At 31.0% G+C, this 22468-nt stretch overlaps 3 protein-coding genes across 3 annotated transcripts; all 3 read left to right on the forward strand.

Moving 5' to 3' along the window:
• Positions 1 to 257: 257 nt before the first annotated feature.
• Positions 258 to 1408, forward strand: LOC131629859 (polygalacturonase inhibitor-like). Its single transcript, XM_058900660.1, has one exon. The coding sequence runs from the start codon at positions 292 to 294 to the stop codon at positions 1285 to 1287; it is 996 nt and encodes a 331-aa protein (XP_058756643.1). The 5' UTR covers positions 258 to 291; the 3' UTR covers positions 1288 to 1408.
• A 5875-nt stretch (positions 1409 to 7283) lies between these two features.
• LOC131629893 (dirigent protein 17-like) lies at positions 7284 to 8828 on the forward strand. Its single transcript, XM_058900696.1, has 3 exons — positions 7284 to 7511; positions 8021 to 8427; positions 8550 to 8828. The coding sequence occupies exons 2-3, from the start codon at positions 8034 to 8036 to the stop codon at positions 8582 to 8584; spliced, it is 429 nt and encodes a 142-aa protein (XP_058756679.1). The 5' UTR covers positions 7284 to 7511; positions 8021 to 8033; the 3' UTR covers positions 8585 to 8828.
• A 12135-nt stretch (positions 8829 to 20963) lies between these two features.
• Positions 20964 to 22320, forward strand: LOC131629894 (protein ALUMINUM SENSITIVE 3-like). Its single transcript, XM_058900697.1, has 3 exons — positions 20964 to 21361; positions 21518 to 21763; positions 21852 to 22320. The coding sequence occupies exons 1-3, from the start codon at positions 21056 to 21058 to the stop codon at positions 22161 to 22163; spliced, it is 864 nt and encodes a 287-aa protein (XP_058756680.1). The 5' UTR covers positions 20964 to 21055; the 3' UTR covers positions 22164 to 22320.
• Positions 22321 to 22468: the final 148 nt, after the last annotated feature.

Genomic DNA, 22468 nt, shown 5'->3' on the forward strand with positions numbered 1-22468 from the left:
ACAACAGTTATTGGATTAGAAATCGTAACCAAATCATGCACGTTATTGTCTCATAAATGAATCATTATAAAAATCAATATTACAGGTAGTATGTGTTTTAATCTTATTTTCATGAATGTGTGGCTACTTGGTGACGGTAGAGAACCCTGGTTGTAACAAATTGTAAAACTCTTACTTTGTGTGTCATGCATGATGCAACTATATCTTGCCAGTTGCCACAACAGAACCTATCTTAATCAGCTGAAGCTGTATAAATAACAATATTTTTCATTCTCTAATCTCATTAAAAAAATGGCAACAACCACTGTGCTACGCTTAACCTTACTTCTGGTATTGCTATCCAGTGTAATCTCAGAGCTATGCAACCCACAAGACAAGAAAGCGTTACTCCAAATCAAGAAAGACCTCAACAACCCTTACCTTCTAGCTTCATGGAACCCAGACACAGATTGTTGCGACTGGTACACTATCGACTGCGACCTCAAAACGCACCGCATCATCTCACTCACTATCTTTGACTCCACATCACGCAGCAATTTCTCAGCCCAAATCCCTCCCTCCGTGGGCCTTCTTCCATACCTAGAGACTCTCGAGTTTCACAAACTTCCTAACCTGACGGGCCCGCTCCAGCCCGCCATTGCTAAACTCACCAACCTCAAGAACCTCCGTATCAGTAACACAAACTTGTCAGGCACGATTCCTTCCTTTCTATCCCAACTCACAAACCTCACGTTTTTGGATCTTTCCTTCAACAACCTCACCGGTTCAATCCCCGGTTCACTCTCTAATCTTCCCAACCTCTTCTCACTCCAATTAGACCGTAACCATCTAACCGGTTCGATCCCTTCCTCGTTCGGTTCTTTAAAGTCCTTAGCTGGTATCGACCTCTCTCATAACAACCTCACTGGGCCCATTCCACCATCGTTTGCGAACCTCATCTCCACTACCTCACTTGACTTATCGCGAAACAAGCTTGAAGGAGATGCGTCTGTGATTTTCGGGCCCAACAAATCTTTCCAAATCGTGGACTTATCAAGAAACAACTTTTCGTTCAATCTGTCGAAGGTGGAATTCTCTTCAAGCTTGACTTCGTTGGATCTTAATCATAATAAGGTGTTTGGGAAGCTTCCTCAGGGTTTGACTGCACTGAATCTGCAGTTCCTGAATGTGAGTTACAACAGGCTGTGCGGTCAGATTCCGGTGGGTGGAAAATTGCAAAGTTTTGATATTTATGAATATTTTCATAATAAGTGTTTGTGTGGCTCTCCTCTTCCTGAGTGTACTTGATCTAGCTAGCTTTGTGCATCTATAGATCATGTATGCTAAGGGTTGATTTGAATTACGTCAATAAAAACCTTGTATAAGTATAAGGCATCAAATAAATAAATAAGAACATGATGAATTTTCAGTCTTGAGTGTATATTTCAAATTTTCAATAGTACCTTTATGCTTGTTAATTCGTGAACCGTTCATTGGAACAATGTTTGGGGCTATGTTTTGACACCTCCAGAAGTTTTTTATGTGAAAATTTAGAAACTTTTGTGAGTGATGTTCCATCTATCTTATTTTTGTCATATATTAAGTTTTAGATGTTTAATTGACGAGATTTGGATTCTTCATTGAAAAATTTAAAGAAATATTTATAATTATTCTCTTGAATTCAAGCAAAAAATATAATTATTTCATGAGATTGTATTAGTCGATTTCTTATCTAAGTGGAAATTAATTGAACAAATGCATCATTCATTATGCTAGCTTAATCTCAATCTTAATTATTTGGTTCATGGTTTATGGCTTATTATTCATCTATTACCGGTCTGTTAAAATTTTAAATTAATAACTTCATTACTTCAAAAAGAAGGATCACAAACAGATATGCACATAAGGATGAAGCCATGTGATAGGGAGGATGACGATGTAAAATTGAGACACAATATAGGGGTGGACATCAGTTCGGGCCGGTTTGGGTTCGGGTCTAAAACTCAATTCGGCCCTACTCTCGGGTGAATATATAGGCCCAATTTCGATCCTATTAAAACTCTTTTATTTTTTGGATTCGGGTTGAAACGATTCAGATAATTGGAGCGGTTTAGTTCGGATCTCATTGTGTTGGACCAATAAAATCTAACCCAAATAATAAATCGAATAGCTTTTTTCTATTTATTTAAAAAAAAAACAACAATTCTCGTTAACATTTAGTAACCACACAAATTTCTTCAAACTCAATTTCAATCTAAATTTTATTTTAATTTTAAAATGATCAAACTAATTAATTTTTTTTATAAAAAATACTGATTATTTTAATAAAAAAAGTAATATTTATTTGCACAACCACAAAGGGCTATTTCTAGCCATTCTAGTTCATCTTTCTGAGGTTATTGAGCTAATTTAGTTCATCTTTCTAAGTTATTGTCGGAACATGATATCTAGTAAATTAAAGTCATTACAAATTTATAAATAAAATAACATGACAAGCCAAGATAAAATAAAACAGCCAATATAAATTAGAAATTATAATTGTTGTCCATCTTCATGCTTCATACTTCTAACACCTGAGTTTATGTTTCAACATAAGGACATCTTCAACAAGTTTGGTACTGGAGTTTATGTACAACATAAGGGCATCTTCAATAAATTTGGTACTGAGCTTCAATAGTTGCTCTCTCCTCAAAAGTTTGATCCAGTTCATCATGTACACTCTATACAGTCATCAATCAAGATCAGAAGCCAAAATTACAAAAAAAAACTCATACAAGCAATTGATATTCATTGTTATATACCTGCAAACTCATACAAGAAAAAAATAAAATTAACATAAGAATAAATACAAACTATAGAGCAATTGACATTCACACACATTCTTTAATTTACTAGTGGCTTGAAATATTCTCCTCAGTATGCAAACGTAAGTATCCTATTATAGACCTACAAATTTGCAATGTTTTTTTATGCACTAAAGAGAATGTATTGGTATGCAACTATTGATTGTAACAAAAAATATTGACTAACTAAATGATACAAATTATATTATATGGTTTCAGTAACTATAAAATTTAGGAAATATACCTATATTAAGGAAGACTCCTAAGACAGAATTTCTAGCATTGCTCAATTATCACATTCATAACATAACAAATTGCCCTGCATTAAATCAAATTAGTATGTTGAAAGAGCACTTTCAACTTTCATTCTGTTTTCATAATCACTAATATCAATGAGATGTTTTCAATGAAATAAACTTATTTTCTTTACCGTTCCAGCAGCATCACAACAAATATATTATGCATTCCCATGGTGACAATATATATTTCACCCACTTGCTTAATTGCTTACTGCATTAAAAAAATAAGATTAAAATTATAATGTTTCTCAAGAATATAAAATACCCCATAATTATACAATCTCGAGATTAAAAGTATATAACAAACTGGATTTACATTTCATAGTTACTCTCTAATGAGATTAATATATAACAACATTTCTTCAACCTGTTGAAAATTTGTGAATTTACAATAAAAAAAATGAGGTTAATGTGTAGAACTTGTAAGAAATCAAAATAACCAAAAAATTATTACCACCAACCTGAACTGCGTTATTTCAAAACCAGCTTTAGACAGTGTAGAGATGAATTTCTCTATTATTTTGATCTTACACACACCTACAATCAAAATAAATAATTATCAAACCAACTATGAATCAAAACTAGCTAACTAAAATTTAAAATAAATATAAAATCCTGCAACAAATATGTGAAGCCACTGGCTCATCGACCACCAAAGATAGAAAAACCCAGTGAATTACGTTAGCATAACACTATAGAAATTAAAAGGAACAGATGAAAAACATAAAAGATATGTCAAATAAGAGAAAAAAGGTTGAATAACAGATTGAAATTATAGATCTGAGACAGAGAGAGTGAGAGTTATTACCTTTGCAAGAGAGATGCTAAGAAACTTAATCAAGAATCATGGAGAAATTGTGAGATGTCGAAACGGGTGGCAGACTTGTTAATGACGACAGTAAAGCTTCCTGAAAACGATGGAGTTAAAGAATACGGCGGGAACCGTAATTTGATGCAAAACGGCAACCCTATAAATATTTACTTTGGGCCATGGATTGAGGGCTAGCTTAGGCCAAAGTAACTAAAATCTTGCTTTCATATGTGTAGGATCGGTCGGATTCGGATTCCGACGGGCCAAATATCCCCAACCGATCCCGACCGAAATCTTCCGATGTTATCTAATTGATGGACCGTTCTAACCCTTAACCCGAACTAACTAGACCAGTTGCCCCAAATTCGGTTCAGATTGGACGGATTGCATCGGAAGGTGTTCTTTTGTTCACCCCTAACACCATATATTCACCTAAAACCTTAAGACGTTGGATATATAAGTTCTCTCACTTATAAAGTGTCAAACCTCCATTTTTTAAAACAATGTGGGACTTTTAACTCACACTTGTATCTCAATAATCTCTCCCTAAATGTAAAGTTGTCGTATATATGCTCCTCCTCAAGTTGAAGTTCTTTCATCCACATACACTTGCATCATTGTTGATACCCTTATCACATCACACACACTTCAATGGTTCATGCCGCTTGACAACCACCATGCCAGGAAGACTTTGAATACAAGGATTTAGTCCCATACTCGAACCATATGATCTGATACTATTAATGGGTCTGGATTATGGGAAGCATCTACATTAGATCAAAGACTCACTCAAACAAGTGAAAAAGACATCACATTTTCACCTAAAACCTTAAGACTTTGGATAATGAGTTCATTATTTATCTCTCTCTCTCTCTCTCTATATATATATATATATATATATATATATATATATATATATATATATATATATATATATATATATATAGGGAATGTATCAAGTAGGAGGGTTTTTAAATAAGAGATAAGAGGATTCAATGCTAACCATTGGATTAATCAAGAGAGAGAAATAATAATTATATTATTATTTTAATAAATAATTTAATTCTCTCTCTTGATTAATCCAATGATTACCATTGAATCCTCTTATCTCTTATTTAAAAATTCCTCCTACTTGATACATCCCCTATATATATATATATATATATATATATATATATATATATATATATATATATATATATATATATATATATATATATATATATATTCTCTAGATAATGCGCCTTTAAAATCTATGAAAGGCCAAGATGTGGTTGACTCTATTGTTCACCGTGCAATAGTCGAAATAACATAAGGTTTCATAGGTTTAGAATCTTGGAGATTGTACTTTGATGGTTCCAGATATAAATATGAAATTGCCATTGGAATTTTGATCATTTCTCCTAAAAGAATTCCAACGAAGTTGAAATTTAAAATCAAAGGTTGTTGCTCCAACAACAATGCTGAGTATGAAGCCTTGATTGCAAGCTCTAATATTTTGGTAGGCTTGGGGAAAAATGAGTCTATATTAGGGGCATAAAAATCAAATTCAAAATATTCGATAATATCTCAATCCATCCCATAATACTCTTAGGTACCTGGTAAAATTTCATTTTTACCCCTGCTTTCGAAGGTATATCTCCGGAAGCACTTTTTTATTTAACGTTGAATTGTTCTGTAGGTGCATCTACGAAACCGTTTAAATAACGTTAAAAAAAGGTTCCATAAATGCACCTACTAAACAAATCAACGTTAAATAAAAAAAAACACTTTCAGATATACACCTCTCTCTAAATGTCACGATATTTTTAGAAATGCACATGTTGCGTGATCATCCCCAAAGATAGGATGAGAGATTATCAAATATTTTAAAAGGATAACTTCTAATATAAAATAATGAAATTCTCATGCAACTTGCTTTTATTTAGGATGTGTTTGTTATAAGTAAAATAAATGAGAGAGAAGTTTATAGAAGAGAAGTTAAGAAGAAAGATTAAATTTTATTTGTTTGGTTTGATAAAAGAGAGAAATTGAAGAGAGTGACAAAAATGTCAGACCCACATCTAATTCCGAGAAGAATTGTCTATGGAAAATGACCATATTGTCCTTTGTATCAATATGTATTTTTATTACTTGGCATTCTTTTGTTTGTAATGTTTTGCTCCATATATATGTGTGAAATGTTTATGGAATTGAAATAAGTCTATTCATTTGTTAATAACTACAAACAATAATAAAATTGTTTCAAAATCATTTATAAAATTCACCGTATTAAGTAATAAAAATTTATTTATTAAAATAATGAAAAAAATATTAAATAAACATAAAATATTTAAATAAAAAATAAAAATAATGATAAAATTTATAATTTATAATTAAGAAATATTAAACCAACATACAACATTTAAATAAAAAATTAACATTTAAACGTTAAAAATAAAATAAAATAGTTTATTTAACAAAATTATTATTTAAAGATTGATTAATTAATTTTAGAAAAACAAATATTTAATCAATAAAATAAAATGAATAAATTTACTTAACTTAATCAAGTACACTTATGTTTTTGTCATAAAATAAAACACTTATTTCTCTCTCTCTTTTTTTTTATCAAACAATCCATCAAATCGGCTATATTTTTTTTTTTTACTTTTTACACTCTTTCTCGTTAATTTCTCTGTTTATTACTTTTTCTCTCAACCAACTCACTTTGAATTTTTATTTTTAACACGGACTACAATGTTCTAAAATAACTTAGTCAAATAGTATAAAATTGCTTGTGATGTAATTTTGTAAGCTTTGAAAAGTACATTATATTTAATCTATTTTTAAAATAATTTATATAAATTAAAAGAAATGTAACTTTTATCAACAATTATTCTTTCTAAAAAAGACATAAACTAAAATAAAAATTATAAAATAGTGAAAATATTATTTATTTAAAATATGAAATATGGTCAAAGTTTTTGAATTTTAATATAAAGAAATAAGAAATCAAAACGTGTAATATTTTTTAATCAAAAGATATATATACTACTTTTAAAGAAAAACAACTCAAACTCTCTAGAATAATAATTATAAAATATCAAGTTATTGCTTTAAATATTTAAAATAAAAATTAAAATAATACTTTATAATTATTTAAAAAATATATATTTATAATTTAAAAAAACTTTTGAAACGATACAACCCCTAAATCCACAGATTCACCAATTTCACAATAAATAAAACAGCTAAAAAGGAAAATTTTAATATTAAATTATTATATCAGTCAAATAAAAAAATAAAAAAACAAATCTTGTAATTAAAGAACGATTTTGAATTTAGGCTATAAAAGAAAAAACAAACACAAGTGGAACGATGCGTTTAACCCGAGACTCTTCTGCCACCGTCGCCTCCTTCAACCACCGTATTAGGGTTTTCAGAGTCACACCTTTCGTTCTCTTCGCTCACCGGAGGCAATGCTTCCGTTCAGCAATTAAAAGTGTGCTTTGAAATTCCCACATTTTGATAGGCGAAACGATACAGTAGAACACTGCAATTCCTTCGCAACGTTCGTCTCGGGTATTCGCCATAACGGTAATTTCACGTTAATCTCTCATTGATTTTAACCACTATGAAATGATTATTTTCATTGAGAATTGAGAATTTTTCAATAGAGGGAAAAGTAGTGGATTCAAAATTTGTATTTTGTTTTTGTTTATGCTTGAAGAAAGGGCTTTTGAATTTAATTACATTTTGTAGTTATTAAAAGAGTTAATTACTGTCTTTATTACTCTAATTGCATTTTGGAATAATCAAAACATTAATTTTGATCATTATTTAACATTCTATGATTATGCTGTTTTGGATAAGAATTACTACAAGTAATGAAAATTTAGTACTATTACTACTATATGTCATTTTATTTCAAATTCAATTTTAATTAAATCAAGATATCTCTCATGTTGATTTTGTATGAATTATGTGATTTGCAAGTTTCTTTGGTTGATTTTGTTAAGATCTTGCTATAGTTGTAGAATTTAGACATTAGATTATATCGTTTCGTATTTAATATTTAATTGATTGTTTTTGTTTTTATGGATTAGGTTTCGATTCGAAATGGAAGAGGACAAAGGAAATAAGCAGGAATCAAATGCTTTTGCGACTGAGGTTTATACGGTGCCCGGAGAGCCTGCTGTTGTAATTAACGGTGTGCCTGAGATAGTCGGCGCGAGCAGCATTGTCTCTTCCTGCGACGCGTTGAGCGTCTTTGACAAGGACGGGAATATGGGTTTGGGTGATTGGTTTGTAGGGAGGGATATCCAGAAGTTGTTTATGGGAAGCTATTACTCGGGGAAAGTAACCGAGTATGACAAAGAAAATGGATGGTACCGAGTCAAATACGAAGATGGTGACACAGAGGATCTCGATTGGCTTGAATTGAAGGAGGTTCTGCGTCCTATGGATGTTACCGTTTCGCTTAAGACCTTGGTGAACAAGGTTATTCGAAATCGTAAGAAATCTATTCATAAATCTGGGAAGAAAAGTGCTAGATCACAAAATTCCCAAATCAAAATAAAGAAAACAAAAGGAAATTAGATTGTGACAATAATTCAAAATTTATTGTTTTTGTAGATACAAAAAAATCAAAACATAAAGCAAGGAATTGAAGAAGGCCTTGAAAATGATGAGAGCTGAAAAGGAATTGGTGGTGGTGATGAGATGGACCATACAAATTTTGTTGTACTTGTAACAATAGGATTACTGTTGTTGTTTTGTAGTTAGGGAATTGGTTCCTAGGAAAATTTGAAAGTTTTGTTGCAATAGTGATTGATGTTTTGTTGTAACATGGGGAATTAGATTGGTATTATGGCATCAAAAATATTTTCTCTGAATTTATGTGCATTTAGAATCCGCAGATATAACTGTAAGATTTGAAAGCTTCTCCTAGATATATTTCTATGCATGATGGTTATTATATTTACATTAAAATATGTAATAAACAGGGGCAGATTTTGACGTATTCTACTTATTCTCATAATTTTGGTAAATCTAAATGGTATGTTTTGGTTCATTTTAAATTTTTTGTATTATAAGATAATATAATAAAATTATGTTTTTTTTTTCATTTTGAAATGTATATATCAAACTATTCGTAATATTATTAGCTAAATTGGGAATGTCAATATTATTAGGTGAAGATTTTTGTTTTTGATAGGGTGAATTCGAACCCAGAATCTTCTATTGCGTGTGACTTTATGACAATGTTTGCTAAATATGTCTGGTGTTATTTTTTATAACAGACATAAATATATGTGAAAACTTTAATATAGTTGATTTGGTTTATATTTGAATATGATATATTTGACATTTTTTTATTATATTTAGACCAAATCCTTGTTGAGTTAAAAAAACCTTAAACCAATGTAACTTGTGTATTCAAAGAGGGTAAGTAGATTGGTGTTATTTTAGGGGATGGTTAGTTTGGGAAGCTTTAAAGTAAGGGTGAATTAGTGGTCATAGTGAGGTTTTCAGGTCAACTCAAATTAGAAAAGAATAGAAAGAAGTTGTACTTGCATGTTCCAAGTCAGACATGATATTGAGGTTTCTTGCATCAAATGGGAAACTAGAATCCATAATAATGTCATATATTAATAAATGGCAACAAAATCCCCCCAAAAAAGTTATGGCAGGTGACAATCTTTCTTGTCTGAAATTACACTTTCAACCAAGAGAATTGGGAGGAAAGGACTAAGAGAAATGATAGGAAAAAAAATATATTCATAGAGTAAATGACAAACACCATTTAAATTTACAGACAAAAAATAAAAAAAATTCTGATTCAAACATACATATGAGAAAATATCCAGTTTAACTTTAACTGTTAAAACAAATAGTAAGATGTAATTCAACTGTATAAAACTAACTGTTAGATTGTTAAGGGTGGTAAAACGGGTCCGGTCCGATGAGCATGTCCATTTTACCTGCACTTTAGTGCGAGACAACCCAATCGTTTAAGGATGATAAAACGGGTCCAGTTCGTTGAGCATGTCCATTTTGCCTGCACTTTAGTGCAAGACAGCCCTATCCCTTTTTTTTTGGCTTTTACGGACGCATGTATTGACATAATTTTTTTGAATTTTTAGACAAAAAAGGTGTAGTGCACGTAGGCTCGTCCCGCCCCGCACTTACTTTTTTTGATGTGCAGACTTAGGTTTTAGACTCACACCCTCAAATATGTCTGTCCGTCCTACCCCATTTTTTGGTGAACTTTTGCAGGACGGATCTAAATGGGACGGACATACCTGTTTGCCACCATATGGTCCTCGCTTATATAAACACACGTTCATTACATATCATGTAAAACTAAACAATGGATGGTTCGAAAGCATAAATCTGATAACAAACGGTTTACTAGATTTTAAATCAAGCTCTCTTACATGTTAAAAAAATGTGATTGAACCTAAATCAATCTTATAAAACCGACTTATAAGATGAGAGTTACGTCCACTTATAAACACTTATTCTGACAATATGTTATTTGATATCAAAATGTTAAAATTTACCATCATCGTCTATTAAACTATTTTACATATAAAAATACAATTCTGATCTTTTTCAATAACAGAAGGTTATGCCCAATCTCTTCTTTTATTATGCTAATTTCAATAATAAACAAAATTATTCAAGTTATGCTCAATCTCTTCTTTTATTATGCTAATTTTAACAATAAAACAAAATTATTCAAGTTGATTGTAGTCTGCATAATTCTGTTTGTTAATGCATTAAGCTATCCAATTCATCCTTAAATTCTTAATTCTGTTTTTTTTAATATTTGGCTCTAAATCTACTAATTGATCAAGAGAGATCAATCCTATCCTTTAATCCCGTGAGTCTTATTTACATTTTTTTCAGGTTCCATGTCTTCATCAAAAGGCCAACCTATAGGATTGAATCCTATTTCTAATACATTTGTAGATTTTTATTTTAAAAACTGCTTCCACATTTTTGTATGTTTCAAAATATTCTTAGAAATGTTTTAAAATTATTTATTGCTTGATGTGAACTCAATTAACAATTTGAGGTATTAGTCTTGTTTAAACTCTAAAAGACTAAATGTATTCAAACTTGCTACTACTTGTTTTTAGATAGATATTAACCCAGTTATCAATTTGAGGTATTAGTCTTACATACACCTTGAACATGACTTCGACACTGACACAACGATATTAATAATTTGACAAAATGAATAAATTATACGTGATCACAAGTGTCAGTGCAAGTATTTAACACCGATAGAGACACGTCTTTTTTCAAAAGTGCAGGTGGTGTCAGTGCTACATAGACTTTATATTAAGTTCTAAAATCTAATTGGATTCAAACTTGCCATTACGTTTTTTTTCCTTCTGCAGGGCACCAAAATTTATTGAAATAATTTTATGGCCGAAATTCATGTATTATTCAAAACTACAATGCAAATTGGTCAATATTATTCAATACTTCAAATGTGAAACTAGATTCCACAATAATGTCAAATATTAATAAATGGCAACAAAATCCCCACATGGCTGGTGACAATCTTGTTTGAAATTACACCTTCAACCAAGAGAATTGAGAGGAAAAAACCAGAGAAATAAAAAAAGAAAAAAAAAATATTCAGAGGAAATGACAAACACCATTCTAAATCTATACACACAAAATAGAAAATACTTTATTCAAACCCGAAAGATCAAAGAAAATATCCGATTTAAGAATGTTGATATTGTCCGATAAACTATATTTTACATGTAGAAATGCGATTCTAATCTTTTTCAATAATTTAACTGATATGCTCATTTATGTTAGTTTATGCATCAAGCCAGCCAATTCATCAATAGATTCCTAATTCTATTTTTTAAAAAAAACTTAGTATCCACTATAGGATCTACTAATTCGAGAGAGACTAATCCTACCATTCATTTGCGGGAATCCCAGGTCTCTTGTCTTCACCAGCGGGGTAATGTGTAAAAATTGATTCTTAATGCTATTTAGTACGAACAATTGAAAAGACTAAAAAACACGAAGTTATACGTGTATCCAACTGAAATACCAACACTCTAATGATTAATTCTTCAGAGTACTTAACTTGTTGATCCACCACTAATGTTAAGACAAGGATCAATTTTTGCAACTCTTTAAATTAAACCTTGGTACTCCCTCCGTCCCAAAATATAAGAGAAAAAAATGCATTTTTCTTGTCCCAAAATATAAGAGAAAAAATCATCTTTTATTTCTTTCAAGGTAAAATTAAATGCAAATTGCATTTAACTTACATTCTCTCTCATCATTTCTATAACCAACAACCAATTAGAATTTTTTTTACATCTTCCAAAGCCACTTTATTTCCAAAAAACCATAAATTAAATGAATGTGTTTTTACTTTTCTTAATAAGCGTGATTTTGTTTTTTTCTCTTATAATTTGGGACGGAGGGAGTACCATTTAACATTATTGTTGCCACATTTTCTATATGTTTCAAAATGTTCCTAAAAATGTTGCCTTTAAAATATCATTGCTTGAAAATGAATAAAAACAAATTATTAAAGTGATATTTTGGTTGAACTTCTCCATCTTGCTAAATTTTCAGATTTTAATAAATTTTTTGTATGAGATTGATTACCCAATAAAGCTACGTGTCTTATCTTGTTCAAGCCTATATATTCTTCACAATTACTATTTCAGGATTACAACTTAGTCTTAGCATTAAATTTCACTTTAAGTTTTTTTCTTACCATGATATCATATTTTTGCTGTGTCAGATTTGTTTTCCAATAAAAATCATATGTTTAATTATCTCTTTCATTCTATATATTTTCTTAGATTCAGACCATATCATCTATAATCCCCATAGATTATATTAAAATCTTTTGATTTTGTACTTTGATATTATTACAAAGAAAAACTATTATCAACATATGGAGTTATAGGCTAGATGGACTTAGAACTTGTATTCTATAAATACTAGCTCAATTACCAATTTTAGGTGTTGATGTTATAATAGACTATATCTTAAGTTTTTCGGAGATTCTTTATAGAACAATCATGAAGGTCCTTTATAGAATAACCACAAGTTAATTGTGACAAATTGAATAGAGATTTTATTTTGTCACTGTTTACTATGATGACAAATAGTTTATGAGGTCATTTTTATCCCCAGTTTCAAAGTGTTAAAATTTGAATTATGTGCAGTAATCCATTAACCACACTCGTAAAGATGACTCTGAATTCAAACTTGCTATTACATTTTTGTTCTTTAGTTGCATGACACCAAAAATTATTGAAGTAACTATTGAAAATAACAAGTGTGAGTTGGAAAATTTGAGAAAACAAAGTGTAGGGAAGTCATACATTAGTTAGAAATGTGGAGACTTGAGCGAGAACTCACACACCTATCACCTTAAGATTTTGGGTGAGTATGTAGTGTATCTCTCACAAAGTGTGTTGATCATAAAAGAAAAAGCCCCAACGTAAATGCTCCATCATGTTGAACCCCAAACTAATGATCCCAACCAGTGTTTTAAAAATCGGACTGATCATCAAACCGGTGAGAGTATTGGATCACTGGTTCATTGGTTGAACCACTGAGTCACTGGTCGAACCGCATGACTAAATTAGATTAAACCAGATAACTCGGTTGAATAAATCAGTCTCTATTGCAATACTATATATTTATTAAATCAGTCGAATCAGATGACTCAGTCTCTAAAAAACATCACAACACCTACAAAATTTTAAAATTTTCAAAATATCATAATTTCACATGTTTATTCTTTACATTCAAATTTTAAATATAACCATCACTCACAATAAAAATATAAATTTAAATAAATTTTAAACCAGGTCTAATTGCAAACAGGAAAAAAGTTGTTCCAAATAAGGTTTGAATAAAGTCTAATTTTTTTTTTATTTTTTTAAAAAAATTATGAAAATGACATCGTTTTTGTGCGAAAAAAAAGCATGCATTTGAACCACCGGGTTTTGACCAGTTTTGGTTGATTCTCATTGGTTCAATAGCATATTCTGTCCAGCAATTAGACTAGACCGGTGACCCATCCGATTCCCGGTCCAACCAGTACGACTGGCGGTTCGGTCTGATTTTTAAAACACTGACCCCAATAAAGGTATCAGAGTTTGTTCGAATGAAATGGTGGTGGATAGGAGGTGTCCAGTTGAAGAGTTAACGACGGTACAAGTGTTATGTGGATGAAAGAGCTTATGCCTAAAGGGGCATATTGTTGAGAATAACATGTGTGAGTCGGAAGCTTTGAGAAACAAAGTCGAGAGAATTCATTTATAAATAAGAGAACTCACACACCTATCACCTTAAAATTTTGGATGAGTATGTGGTGTGTTTCTCACAAGGTGTATTGCTCATAAAAGTGAGTGAGTATGTGGTGTGTCTTTCAGAAGGTGTGTTGCTCATAAAAGAAGAAGTCCCAACATAAATGCTCCTTCATTTTATGATCCCGACAGTAACATCGTGGCTGAAATTCATGTATTATTCAAAACTACACATGCAATGAACCCCAAATTGATAACCCCAACACTAACTTCATGGATGAAATTGATGTATTATTCAAAACTACACATGCAAATTGGTCAATATTATATATGTCATTTATCATCTGTCATTGAAGGTTTGTACATGACCAAATCGTTGGTCAATCGCCTCTACCTGAAGTAAGCTTTGTATTCATTCAAGACGAGTAAAGACAAAGTCTTAAGCGAACAACTGGATATGTTCAACAAGATGATTCCTGATCTGTTGGTCCTAGAAATTACAACCAACAAGACAATATCGGTGGGTCCAAGCATCATCATAAGGACATCAGCTTCGCTTTTCACAGGTTTCCAGGAACACTCTACTCCATTAGGGGTTTGACACCGTAACTTGCCTATCAATTTTCCCGATCTTTTCACCGTCCAAAATATCTCCCTCTAACTACCTGATCAAAGACCTCTGAAATTGCTCAAAGATCTGCGTGTTTTAGAGCTTAATCTCCTTCGGAGGCTTTATTGGCGAAAAAAATAGTAGAGCATCTCTTTTGATAAGTGAAAACGTTGGAAGGGTGATTGAAGATATTTTTAAGAATGGGCAAAGGATTTCAGTGGTAACTGATGTGAGTACCAATTTACCATACACAACCCTATTTATATAAAAATAAATATTAATAAAATATTACTCTGTTGGCTCAACAGATGGTCGAATCTGCTTTAAAAATGTGACAACCAGAGTCACTTTTTCTAACATGTGGCATTTTGGTATACTCGTTTCAACTCTTTGGCCATTGTATTATATTATATTAAATTATATTAATTTATTAACTAAAAAATATTATTAATTCAATTATAAAATAATAATTCAATTAAATTTTATATAAAATTATTATATTGTATTATATTAATTTATATTAAATTAACTAAAATTATAAATAAAATAATTTTTAACTAAAATATTTAATTATTATAATTAATAAATCAAATACATTATAAAATAGTATCAAAATCAGAAATATTGAAATAAAATATTAATTAAACATTTTTAATTGATACAAACATTTTAATAAATTAATTAAAATGGATTTAAAAGAGAAACTCATGCAACAACAGAACCAAACATAAAAACACTAAGAGATTATACTAATTTCACTACAACATTGTCACACTTGCACAAAAAAGTGAAGATGAAATCCTATAAATGGTACTATTAACCAAATCCATAACAACAAGCTCTCCATTAGACAACACCTTAACTTCATTAGGCTCGATCCAAGCATGCTTCCATCAAATAGAGTTTCCATATTGTATCCACTCTTAAATTTTATTAATGACTTTCCAACAATCTCTGCCATTCAACATTCGAATTCCACATCACAACCAAAACAACAACAAAAATGATAGATTAGGATATATCTATACAATTTTTGGTGGTTGGTTTGAGAGAGAAGACCCAGTTGGTGAAAGATTTTAACATGATATGCCTATGAATATCCTTATATATGGATTTGAGTTATTCAATGATTAATTTTTCAACCAAGACAAAATTTTAAATATGGAGACCTCCACAACCAACTGATAGCTTTTAGTATAGGCTAAAATCACTAATCAAGATAGAGCTTTTTTTAACATATAACTAAACTCACTAACCAACTGAAAATTTTAATAACGGAGACTTTCCCAACCAAGTAGAGGTTTTATTTGGTTTACCTCAATAACCAAAAGAGATATTTTCACTTAGTTTATCTCACAACCACTAAATTTTCTCTCAATGCGAAATCACAATAATGCCGCTACATCAGACCAGACTATCTTATAGATATAACGATATCACTCTCAAAAGCACTAAGACAAATATGAGAAAATAAGAGAGGGAGAGAGAGAGAGAGAGAGAGAGAGAGAGAGAGAGGGGGGGGGGGGGGGGGGAGAGAGAGAGAGAGAGAGAGAGAGAGAGAGAGAGAGAGAGAGAACTATCTCAAATACATTTTCTTTTTTGTAAGAAATGAGAAAGGAGCCCTCTATTTATAGAAGAAAAAAAGGTTTCTCAAATATGGAAACAAACCATGGGTTATTCAATGCTGATAATTGATTATGCACATCCAATAATTGACTACCAAACCTAAAAATGGAAGATTTTGATTCCAAGCCATTGTCAATAATTAAGATACTTCTCTAATCAATTTTAGGAGTTACAAAGTGGTATAATCGACTATCCTTTATGCATAATCATTTATCCCTTTGTAAAACATACTCCTAATTGGTCAGATAGTTCCCTATTCAATTGGCCAGGCTTTTAAAATATTTTTAGGTGATTTTATTAAATCAAGAGAGGCTTTTCAATATGTTCATGTGTGTGTGTGTGTGTGTGATTGTCCTTAGTAAAATTAAGAGTTAGTCTTATACCTTTACAGACACTGATTACTCGACACAGACTTGGCAAACTTTTACACTTCCTCTCTTTCACAAACCTTTTGGTTCATTGTCACATTATCTTTGAACTTAGCACTTAATAGGAACCTAGGATCTTCTTCTAATTAGGCTTGAGATAAATCTTCTTCTAATTCCATCATCATACAAACGACTTGATGTTAAAAGGGTAAGTATTTCCTTTATCGTTTTCATAGGGATTAGTGCGATACTACCACCGTTCTACAGTTAAATGTGTTTTGAGTTAAGGTTTTGTAAGAGTTTGGTGACATGAAATGTAGATTGCATAAAAATTAAACAAAGAGAGTAAAATTGGGTTTAAAAACGATTTGAGAATATTGTGCCAAGATTAGTTTTTGTTAGCTTGCTTCATAAATACTCGATTAATCATGCGTATGAACTTATTAATGATTAATACAACCACGTATCCTCTTGATACCGTTTATCTCTAAAGCAATATCGTGAATATTATCATATTAACCATTAGATGATCTCTCATGCCAACAATCAACATGATAATCTTAAAAGCTTGATACAAGTGATTATCAACTCACAAATCTATCTCTAGAGTTTGTTTATTGATAGATGAATATCTTTTAAGTCAAGGTTTGAAACATATCTTTCAATAGTGATTCAAAACAACAAATAGAACATGAATAACAAGATATTCACCGTATATTAATCATCAACTAAGTTCATACACAAAAGATTAAAAGAAATACATATTTTTACAAGCTAACTACCTTTAATCTTGACACAAAAAGGGGTTTACCTCTTCATAGCCATCGAAGCTTCAACAACAAGGAACATAACAAGATTCACAAGCATCAAACTCAAATAAGATGAAGAAAGATGCTTGGAAAAATCTTGAGTTTTTGTCTTGAACTTTGTTTTCTCTTCTTTCTTCTCGTGCCCTAGGTGTGTTGTGTGATGAATGGTTGGTAGAAAGGATAAGAACACCCAAAAATATCTTCTAAGTGCCTAAAATCACAAGTGCCCAAAAAGTAACCCCGCTTAGCGAGATTGGTCCGCTAAGCGGACTACCCAAAATATCTGAAAAGTAAACAGAGTCTGCTTAGCGAGATAGGTCCTCTAAGCGGACTTCAAAATTTGTCTCGCCTCTGTTTCTAGTTTGGAAAAGCGCGCTTAAAGTTGGGTTTATGAAGATGCCCTCCTCTAAGCGGGATTGGTCCGCTAAGCGGACTTGAAAATATGCTTCACTTCTGTTTTTAGTTCTGCAAAGCGCGCTTGAAGGTCGCTTAGCGGACCTGCTGATTTTCAACTTCTTCATTTTGATTCCAAGCCTCTTCTAAGCCAATTCCTTCCACACTTTCCACTCCATTCTTGCCAAAAGCTTAAAGACCTATAAAAAGCAAATAAAATTCAAGAAACTTAATATTTGCAATCAAAACAAAAATTTATGTATTTACAAAATTATTATTCATAATTGAATAAAAACTTGGGAAAAGAGTTAAAGAATACCACATATGCTATGAACAAAATAGGTACAAATTGGATTCACTGACTTTACTAAATACCTCTTTACATAAGGTGTTGTATCCACAAATAGGCATAAACAACTTAATCTCCAAGCACCACAATCTTGATCAACACAACTTTAATTAGCACAACTTGACATTCTAGCACATTTACTTAACCATTGCATTAGATGATCTTCAGGTTTCATCTTAATTAACACATCTTGGTCAACATATCTTGATCTTCAAGCACCATAACTTGGTCAATATGTCAAGCACCATCACTTGATCAACATGTCAATCACCATCAATTGATCAACAACATATCAAGCTTCGTCATTTAATCTACATATCAAGCATCACCACTTATTAGCAACTTGTCCAATACCATCACTTGATCAATATATCATATGATATCATATAAACCAACATGCCTTAAACATCAAGACTAATGAGGACTTATCTTAATAACATTGTAAACATCATTACCATATCAAGATGGTGTTGCAAACTTCATATACATGCAAGCACATAGATCTACATTATTCAACTTCTTTCTTTTAGATCATATTTGTAAAGATACAATGAGTAAACGTAGCTAATTTCGCTTTTGTTGGAGTTAGATGTAGTCGTCCAAATGTTCATGTATTGGTTCTGATCATGTCGTTTTATGCAATTTTTCTTATGCATGCTTTAATATTGATGAGCTTTTCATGCTTCATGCTTAATGCTTGTTTTGGATTAGCTACCTAAAACATATTTTCATGGTTTTGATTTGATATCGAGAGATAAATGTCATTTGCTAGATGCTAAACTCTAAAAATAGATTTATGCTTAACATTCACATAAACTATCAAAATATAATGTTATCATATCAGTTAATTGGTTGATTAGAATTGGAGAGACACATATACGATTGATTTCATGTTGTTGACTTAGAGATAAGCTACAACGCATAACGATGAGTGGTAATCTTAATAGCTGATTAGAATTGTACGTTCCTGATAACATTCATACATGATGATATTCCAATGAAATCTAACTCCAATATATTTTCTCAATTGTTAACATCAAGGTTCAATTTACGTTTTTTTTTATCCCAGTTGCATAAAAAGACAAACTTTTACAAATCATCCTTAAAATTATAGAAATTATTAACAGTTTCTGAAAATACATTAATCCTTGTAAAAACGATAAAATATACTTACTTTCGCCATCTCTATACAGGTTTGGATAGGTTTTTCATCCCACGGTCACGAAGCATTAAAAAAACTAATGATTAAAAAAACTATTTCCTCAGTTTCACAATAACTTTTTTTATAAAAAAAAATTATTTCAAAATAAATATCATTTTCACGTTTTAATATAAAAATAATAATTATTTTATTAATTGTGTTCATTAATTTTATATATATATATATATATATATATATATATATATATATATATATATATATATATATATATATATATATATATATATATATATATATATATATATATATATATATATATTAACTAAGTTACGTTAATAAAAATGCAATGTAATATAACATTATTATTGTATATTTTAATCTTGAGTGAAAAAACCTTAACACCATTTTATTTTAAAACGGATGGAGGAATGATTAGCAAAGACATGTGAGTGTGTTACCTAAACCATAAGTGGACAACCACGAACATGGACAGTTGGACACCGTATGACCACAAATACAAGCCACGTATAGATGAAAAGAAAAGAATCAATCTTTTTAGTCATAGCTTCACTAACGTGCGCCGTAACATGACAATACAATAGGATATAACATTGGAGAGCGTCCAAGTTCAAGCAACTGCTACCCATTCGTTATAATCGTTATACCGTCCTTGGTCGTACGTACGTCCGGTTAGTGTTGTCAACTCTTTTTTTTTTTTTTTAGCAATAATGAATTGCATATTTGACAATAATTAATCCAAGAAAGAGACAGACAAATCTTGCTGAATCAGCTTATATGTCAGACAACCTAAAAGTAATGAAATATTTTAAGAAAATAGATATCTGGAACTTTCAAATACAGTTTTGTTGAAACTAACTCAACTTTATAAAATCAACCTCAAAATTAAGAGTTGTTTCAACTAATAACTCCAACTAAAACTTTTAACATAATTAGATTATGTGAATATAAATGGTGAACAATTCAATAGAAAAATCTAATTGAACGGATATAGGATAAAGTGTAATACTTATCATATTAGAATTTTAGTTGAGTTTAACGTAACTTTATATTTTATTAAGTTGATTTATATATGATATGTAAATTTTAAAATGATATCATAGTTAAGTTCCAGGTATGTTAGATTATTTGATGTTTATTATCATATCATTTATCTTTACACATTAAATTTATTCACTAATTTTAAACGTAAACGAAGAGTTTCCCATCATTTGAAGTTATTCTAATAAAATTAATTTAATTTGAATTAGTTCAATCAAGATTCAACTAAATTAAAAATTAAATATTTATAAAATATCTAACAATTGTGATTATTTGTCGAATAAAAAATTTATATATTAACAATATTAAGATTTTCCTTTAAAAATAAAAAAGAATGAGTAACTTCCACTAGGGAACTCACATTCTAGGGAAGGTCGTTTCTAACTTGCTTTTGCATATATACATATTATCACCAAAGAACCTTTTTCAGCCTCACCACTTCCACCATGGAATCTCTTTTACTCAAATCCATGCTAGTCCATAACCACACATTAGAGCAACAATTTTCTTCAGTATCCATGGATTTATCATGGTTGATAGAGTTCCTCAAAGGCATGGTGAAACCAGTTTGCGCCACTGCAGTAGTGTTTCTTGCAGTAGCCTTGTCCTTCTCTCAGAAACTCGGTCTCGAAGTAGAGATGATTATTGCTATTCTTAGAGCTTTTATTCAACTCTCAATAATTGGTTTTGTTCTGCAATTCATCTTCAATCAAGAAAACTCCGGATGGATCCTCCTAGCATACCTTTTCATGGTATCTCTCTCATTCTCTTTATTTAGCCGCGCAGTTTGTTATCGGTTTGTCTGAAATATTTATATAATCAGAGTAATATTTTTCAAAAAAAAACTCTTTAATTTGTTCAAGTTCTATATAATAAAGTTTCTCTGGTTGCTCAATTTGTTTCTGTAGGTATCTATTGCAGGTTATACAGCGGGTCAGCGCGCGAAACAAGTACCGCGAGGAAAATACGTAGCCGGAGCTTCAATTCTAACCGGAACTGCCATAACCATGTTCGTTCTAGTAGCACTCAGCGTCTTCCCTTTCACTCCCAGATACATAATCCCCGTCGCCGGGATGATGGTTGGAAATTCCATGACAGTAACCGGAGTAACCATGAAAAGACTCCGCGACGACATCAAAACTCAAATCAATTTGGTACATACGAACTCAACTCATAAAATTTCATAGATAGAAACTATTTTATTTTTCTTTTAGAAAGTTGACATGAATTAAATTATGACAGGTTGAGACAGCATTGGCTCTTGGTGCAACCCCAAGACAAGCAACGCATCAACAAGTGAAAAGGGCATTGATTATAGCACTTTCTCCTGTGGTGGATAACACAAAAACAGTGGGTTTAATCTCTCTTCCTGGGGCTATGACTGGTCTTATAATGGGAGGGGCTTCACCTTTGGAAGCAATTCAGCTACAGATTGTGGTGATGAATATGATGATTGGAGCTGCAACTATTAGTAGTATAATGGCTACATACTTGTGTTGGCCTGCATTTTTTACCAAGGCCTATCAATTGGAAACCAGAGTCTTTTCAACTTGATTCAGAAATTAATTCAACCCATCTAGATTTTCAAGTACCATCAAACAAATCTCAATTTCAGGGATGTAGCTAAAGTTTCCTTGTATATCTTTTAAGTTGTAAAATTTTGATGTTAGGTGTATAACAATGGGATGTTGGGTTTTTGCCCACCCAAGAATTTTTCTCTTGTTTTAAAAAGTTATAGAGGGTTGTTATGCTTACACCCAAAATCCTACACCATGTATTTACACCCTATCAAATAAAGCATGGCCCATATATTTTTTTTGTCAAAACAAATAAAAAAAAATAATTAAACAATTTAAAAA

Source organism: Vicia villosa, unplaced genomic scaffold, assembly GCF_029867415.1.
Source record: "Vicia villosa cultivar HV-30 ecotype Madison, WI unplaced genomic scaffold, Vvil1.0 ctg.000621F_1_1, whole genome shotgun sequence".
NCBI lineage: Eukaryota > Viridiplantae > Streptophyta > Magnoliopsida > Fabales > Fabaceae > Vicia > Vicia villosa.